This window comes from Austrofundulus limnaeus, unplaced genomic scaffold (assembly GCF_001266775.1).
Source record: "Austrofundulus limnaeus strain Quisiro unplaced genomic scaffold, Austrofundulus_limnaeus-1.0 Scaffold26, whole genome shotgun sequence".
In the NCBI taxonomy this organism is placed as follows: Eukaryota; Metazoa; Chordata; class Actinopteri; order Cyprinodontiformes; family Rivulidae; genus Austrofundulus; species Austrofundulus limnaeus.
Genome location: NW_013952428.1, coordinates 516,364 through 523,727, shown reverse-complemented (window position 1 = coordinate 523,727; position 7,364 = coordinate 516,364). Strand labels below are relative to the sequence as shown.

Below are 7,364 nucleotides of genomic sequence, written 5' to 3'. Positions count from 1 at the left end.
CCCCCACCCCTTCTCCTCCTCTCTCTCAGTCTCTTTCTCTCTCTCTCTTTCTCTCTCTCTCTTTCTCTCTCTCTCTTTCTGTCTTACTCCGTCTCTCCCTCCCTCCCTCCGCAGCAAAATCCAGGCTCTAGTGCTCCCGACACTTCAGCAGCCGCATTCTGCTTTGAAGCTTTTCTTTAGGAACGAGCTCTCACGCTAAAGCGAGAGTTCGCTCCTCCCACACTAAGAAAACAGGAGGGGAGGGGTCAGCGGAGCTCCTGTGCAGCGGAGCACAGAGAGGGAGAGAGACGAAGTAAACAAAACAAGCAGGAAAATGAAACTTATCGCCGTCTTTTTTTTACCGACCTCAAAAAAAGTTATCGTGCGATTAATTGATTTATTGACTGTCGCGACAGGCCTAGTTGGGACGATGATAATTGGGATGTTTGTTGGGACGATGTTTGTTGGGACGATGTTTATTGGGCTGATGTTCGAGATGATATTTGTTAAGAGTGATTTTTGTTGGGACGAATTTTGTTGGGATGATGTTTGTTGGGATGTTTACTGGGACTAGGGTTGGGTGATATTGGCAAAAAATTAATCACGATTAATTGTGGTGTTTGGCTGATAACGATTAATTTGACGATTAATCCCTCTGGAGTCCCTGGACACCTTTATGTCCTAGTCACATGACCAATTTAGTGGAAAAGATTTGCTCTTCATAAAAATCTTTTTCAAACTGAATCAAAATCACAGACTTCAGGCTGTACTTCAAATTTTAAATTGTGTTGATAAATAAATTACAGAACTTTTGTTTAAATGTTCGTCATATTTGAAGTGGAGAGGAGCGCCGAGCGGACTGACCGGGGAACTATCCAGTCAGTCTGCCTGGTGGCATTAATCGTATTAATCGTCAAGTGCCAAAAAATAATCGATTAATGTTTTTCTGACGATTAATTGCACACAATACGATTATGCCCAACTCTAATTGGGACAATGTTTGTTCGGATGTTTGTTGGGTTGATGTTTGTTGGCATGATGTTTGTTGGAATGATGTTTGTTGGGACAATGTTTGCTTGGATGTTTGTTGGCATGATGTTTGTTGGAATGATGTTTGTTGGAATGATGTTTGTTGGAATGATGTTTGTTGGAATGATGTTTGTTGGGATGATGCTTGATAGAGTGATTTTTGTTGGGACTATGTTTTTTGGGATGTTTGTTGGGACAATGTTTGTTGGGATGATGTTTACTGGAGTAATGTTTGTTGGAAATGTGTTTATTGGAGTGATGTTTGTTGGGATGATGTTTGTTGGAAATATGTTTATTGGAGTGATGTTTGTTTGAGTGATGGTTGTTAGAGTGGTGTCTGTATAGTATTTTGGTTTTATGGTACTGGTTTAGAATGTCAGTCATCCAGGACATGTTAAATCCAAAATGTTTTAAAAAGTTTGTCATATAGGAATGTTGTTTGTTTGATTGGTACTTTTGTTTGATTTGTTCATGTTTAATGACATTTACGTTCTTTTTGTTTTCTTTTTTTCATTTAAACTTTATCAGAAATTCTTTTTGGGAATATTTCAATATAATTGACATGGAGATGGAAAAGAAAATAGAAAAGAAAAGGAGAAAGGTGAGGTAAAAGTTAAGAAGGGAAAGAAGGAGATAAAGAAGCATAGAGAGAACACAAGACAACACATTTGAAGTCTGCTTCTACACCTGCAAAGAGAGGTTGTCTTCATTTTCATTTCAGAACAGTGCCAGCTCTTGTGCTCATGCATCTCAATAATTTAGGTAGAAAAATCTGACAAAGCTTAGTTTAAATGGTTGATCCACTATGTGAAGGTACTGCTTATAAAGCTGAGCGTACATGCAACTGCTCAGTCTGAAGAAGTCCCTTGGAGAAGAGACAAAACGTTTCAACAAAGAAGAACCTGTCCATTGGACCTGACTCCACTTTGTTAGAGTGTCAGCTCTTGTTTTTGACAGCCTGTTCTCTTTTTGGGTTTCTCTGTGTCCTTCACCCTGTGGACTCTCACTGCAGCTCATTTTGCCCATTTTCCTGGCCCAGAGTCTTTCCTTGTGGGAGCCCCTTTTCCTTCAATAAGCCTTTTGTTACTGTGGCAATAGGAGAGAAAAAGAAGGAAATTCCATCAGTCATTCTTACACAAATCTGTTTTTCCTACCTGTGGCATTCTAATGTTAGATCAGTTCGTTTGAATATATTTTATTTCCTAAAGCGTAATACCTAACATTGTAATTCTTTTTAAAATCATAAACTTGTATAAAATTTTGCGTTCACTTTTAGTAAATTAATAGGCTACATGTACTTTCCATGTGAGTTCGGGTCGTGCCCACCAGCTGTCAGGGAGTCCGATCAGGCTGACACATTAAATTTGTAAACTAAATTTGGACACAAGGAATGAGGTGAAACTAAGGGCTCCAACAGAAAATCAAGGCTTAGCCCGGACCACAAACTACCACTTACAGCCTGCCCTTGATTCGATTGGTCGGTGCAGGTCAGCTGACTGCCAGCTGCTGGCACTGCTGTTTGAACGTCACAGCAATACAAAAGAAAATCTGCTGTTTGTCTTCACTGCATTACAACTTCACTTGGTTTTAAAGTAATTGCCTGTTAACAAAAAGCAGCAGCCTGACAGAATAAACCCCAAACGAAGGTCCAGAAGCAGCAGGCAGGCGGTGCAGAGTGCGAGTTATTTTAAGTTATCAGACCGTGTGGTCAGTATGAGTGGTGAGTTTTCTCCGTGGTGGAGTGCGGTAAGAGCCTGGCGAACAGCAGCCACCTGGTTCAGATTTATGGATCCCAGAGGGTTTCTCTGTGCATGAGTCAGACTCTGTGGTGTATGTGTGTTGGTTGTATGTCCATATGTTTAACAGTAATTTTGCTTTTATCTTGCAGCAAAGGGTTGGCCTCACCCAGGCTGGAGCTGCTGCATAACATTGACCCTCTATATGAAGACACCTCCCCATGTAAGTTTACCCTCATATACCTAAATTAATTGAAGTCAGTCAGTCATTAAGAATTAGTCTTCCTCGTGTGAATAAGATTGGTTTATTTGTTGTATTTATTTAGTTTTACAAAATCAGGCATTGAAATGAGGTTTTTGTTTGGTGATGATTATTGTTGCACGTAGTTTCTAGTTAAAAATGTTTTTCTTATTTTTGTTATAATAAAACTCACAAGTTCTTGAGGCTAAAACTTGCATGTATACACACTTACAAATTCACTGGTCACTTTATTAGGTCCATTTGTTTTACATTTCCAGAGACCGGTCTTGTGTAAATAGGGCCTGAGTCATAACTCATGTGTCGGGGCCGGTAACAGTCTGATAAATGCTGAGATTAGTGCTGTACCAAACGATTATTTTCTAATCGATTAATCTAACGATCATTTTTTTGATTAATCGATTATTCTAACAACAAATCTACAAGTTATTCAGATGTGAGTGCACTGGATATTTAAAATGTTTTCATCAAATTAACAAGAACAGTTCTTTAATATTTTAATATTTTCTTCAATAGTTTTTTTCGTGGACACAAAATATGCACTCTAGAGTCAATTCTTTCACAAAGAAAAGCTTAAAAGATTTAATATCAACATAAAATCTCAACCAAAGCATATAAAATTCAAAAGAAATATAGTGCAAGATGTTAACAATCTAACAAATGAACTAAATCATGCAAAATTCAAGTCACTCTGGAAAAACTATAATAACCATTTATTTTTTATTTTTTATTTAACATATAAAGGTGCTTTATTTGTCATCAGTGTATGTTTCCACACAATGACGAAATTTGTGCTCTGCATTTAAACCATCCACACCCAAGTGGAGCAGCGGGCAGCCATGTGAGGCGCCCGGGGAGCAGTTAGGGTTAGGTGTCTTGCTCAAGGACACCACGACATGTGGGTATGGTGGGGAGTCGAACCTAAGACTTTCGGGTCCCAAGCCGGCTGCTCTACCACTACACCACAGCCGCCCCTGTATTTCTCAATATATAAAAATTAACAAATATCAAGACAACATCATCTCTTTGTATTGTAACATGAGTTGTGTAACTTATTTCTTTAAGGTGAAAACTGTTGAAAACAACAACAACTGTTTTGTCTTATTGCACAAATTAAAATCAGCTCCACGTGTTTCTGTTGATGTCATTTCCCCACTAGAAAACTGTGTGATGGAGGTCCATGGAAGGTAAATAAGTTTAAATGAAATAAAGAAAAGAGGATGCAGTTAAAATAAATGAAAGGTATTTAAGGTACGTTTTGAACATCCAGAACACGTCCAACACTTGTTGGCTGCTTGTGCTCTTTAGGTCAGACGTGTGTCTGAAGCTCCTCTGTTGTTTCAGAGGCTGGGGGAACCGTCTGATGGGGGAACGTGGCTCCACCTAACACCGCTCTCTGTTTAATGCTGGATGAAATAAAGAAAGTGCTGCTACTTTATTTACTTTGAGCAAGTGAACGTCATGTTCACAAGATAATTAATCCAGCAGATAATTAATCCAGCAGATAATTAATCCAGCAGATAATTAATCCAGCAGATAATTCAGAGGCGGTCTGTTTGGTAAATTTTACTCCAGGAGCTGCGAGGCTTGTTTTCAAGCTTCAGACTGAACTGAAGCAGCAGCTGCTGACGTCATTACGCTCTACTGATGCTGCGTTCAGGACAAGCATGGAAAACTCACCACTCTTATGCCAATACGGTCGCAAWGATGCATTTAGGTACCGAAATGGAATTACATGAACATTCATGTGGTGTTATGTAATACAGCAAATCGATAATAAAAAATCTGCATCGACAAATTTACATAATCGACGTCATCGATTATTTCAACCAATCGGTGCAGCCCTACTTGTGACGTCCACGGCCTACCCCAGTTACCACTACTGTGCATGTGTGTCAAGGACAGAAAGGCAGATGTGGCAGTGGAAGGTGTCAAAGCAGTTTGATGGGAAAAACAAAGTAAAGAACAAAAAAAAAAAGAAAACGATTAATCAATTATTAAATTAGTCATCGATTATTTTAATAATCGATTAATTGTCGATTAATTGGTGCAGCCCTAGCTGAGATGATAGAAACCTGATGTTATCTTCTCCTCCGTTGTGGTCATGCTGTGCAGGATGTGTTCTTCCTTTTCTTCTGTAAATCTGCTGTTTCTCAGCATCTTGGATGCCAAAGGCTCATTGTTTGAATTTGAATTATAACACCAGATTTAAGTCAAATCCAAAGCTGGTCGAAGCCTGACAATAGCAGGTGCACAATATCTTGAAAAATTTCTTTCTGCTTCTTGTGAGTTTTAAAGCCCCACGCCCCCACCGGCGGGGGCATAATCGTGTTTTTTTTATTTTTTTGCTTTCTTTATTAACCAACATTCTCATAAGTAAACATAGACATGTGTGGTATCTATAGAAACGTCAGAATCTTGGCTAAAAACTCATAGAAACCATTTCTACATCGACCAGACACAGATAACATTTTTTCTATGTTCCATCCTCAGTTTCTCTGAAACAAAAGCATATGATGTGATACTTACACTCCTGATGAAATCTCCCAAGTGTTAGCTTTATTTTGATATCAGGGGTATTTATATGGTGTTTTTAGGTGCTGAGAAACACCCACTTACATTTGTGCATGCTTTTTCAAGCACAAACTTCAAGAAAACCCCTTGGGGCTTATAAATAATAATCTGGTTCATCAGTTGTGGTTTCTGGCATCAGAGGATATGTGTGAAATGTAATTGCTGGGAGACAAAAGGTAAAGAGACAGTCGAGCTGACTTTAAAGTAATGTTCTTAATAGTTATTAACAGCTGAACTGTTCACATACTGTGTGTAGGTTCGACTCACAAACAAACCTAAAGTTCACTGTGCAACTCCGGATGCTCTGATCGCTACCAGCCCATCACACAGGGGATACGGCAAAATTTATAAAGCAGAAAGTACTGAGAAATATCATGGCCTCGTTTGACACTGAAGAATCAGAACCAAGTAGCAACATAAAGTCCAAGTCACCAGGTACAACCGATCAATGATCAATATGCATTATATTGGTTTAGGGGGATCTTGGCATGAGAAGCAGTGAAGATATGCAATGCTTTTAATTTTGCAATTAAACTTCCATCCATCCATCTGTTCATCCATCCATCCATTTCCAATTAAAATGTATTCCTTCTAAAGGTATCTATCATAACATGGCTGCTGATAAAGAGTAAATCTAAAAAAAAAGTAATTGTTTTTGTAAAAAGAATCTTCTCAGTGGGTAGTGTTTAAATCAGAGAGAGCTGGCATTGGAGTGCTGCGTGTTTGTGTGTGTTGATTGTGCGGTGGTTTCCAAGAAATGGGTCATGTGACCAAAAAGACATTGGAAACACAGGGGAGCGGACTCTTGTCAAAACCACTTAATAATCTGTGGACCAAACCACAAGCTCCATCTCTAAGGGTCCAGATTCTGGTCTGAGGCTGAGGGCTGCACCTTAGTTGTACGTTCAAGAATAGCAGGGGAACAGGAGGAATACATTTAATGTTTTTGTACCAACATTTCTTACAGATGTACCACGGTGGAGTAAGAGGAGCAGATGTGAACCTTTTGATCTTTAAAAGAATCAGGTTTTCATTCATCTACACAAAGTAGTAGCTCTCTGCAACAGATGTGTTATCATTTTAGTCGTTTTATGTCGATCTTAAACGTACTGTCAGAATTAAGTTGATGTGTTTCTTTTAAAATGGCCTCCAGTGCTTCTTGGTTTAATTTGTTATTTAACATGACATGAACAAAAAGACAAAACAGTAACATAAAAAATTATTAAACAATATTAAAAAAAAAATATATATATATATATATATAGAGAAATGTCACAGTACTGACAATAATAATACTCAATGCTATGCTTGTAGCAGAAAGAAGTACGAACTTCTCCTACTCAAGTGTCTTTATATCAACACTGTCCTTGTTTCACCATGTTAGCCTGTCTACAGAAGACATTATGTCTGAAATGTGAGTTTAATTTCAGCTTTCACACATCCACCCATTGGGCCTCATGCAAGAACCGTTGGTACACACAGATTTGTTCTTAAGTTGTGCGTACGAGTGATTTAGGAGAATTTGTGACATTTACCAATGTTTTCATATTCTAAGATTTTTTTCAGATACGAACAAAATTCAGGAGTGGTCCAGACCTGTCGTATATTTTACCAGCAGTCAGTCTGCTGTTATCCAGACGGGTTTTCTTCACTAATAACTTTATATTTCATTTAACCAAAGAAAAACAAGAACAGGACTGGGGTGAGATGAACATTTTTATTTCTGTGCCTGTATATACGACCCACAGGAGACATTAACAGCAGACATTTCATTCCTCGACTTTAGC

The 7,364-nt window shown here is 38.5% G+C and overlaps 1 protein-coding gene across 1 annotated transcript in view; it reads left to right on the top strand.

Moving 5' to 3' along the window:
* arsb (arylsulfatase B) overlaps positions 1-7,364 on the top strand; it is a gene marked incomplete at its 5' end in the record, with an annotated part of 51,424 nt that overhangs the window by 15,896 nt on the left and 28,164 nt on the right. Inside the window, 1 exon segment of the mRNA XM_014004687.1 lies at positions 2,897-2,967. Coding sequence (XP_013860141.1) covers positions 2,897-2,967 — 71 coding nt within the window.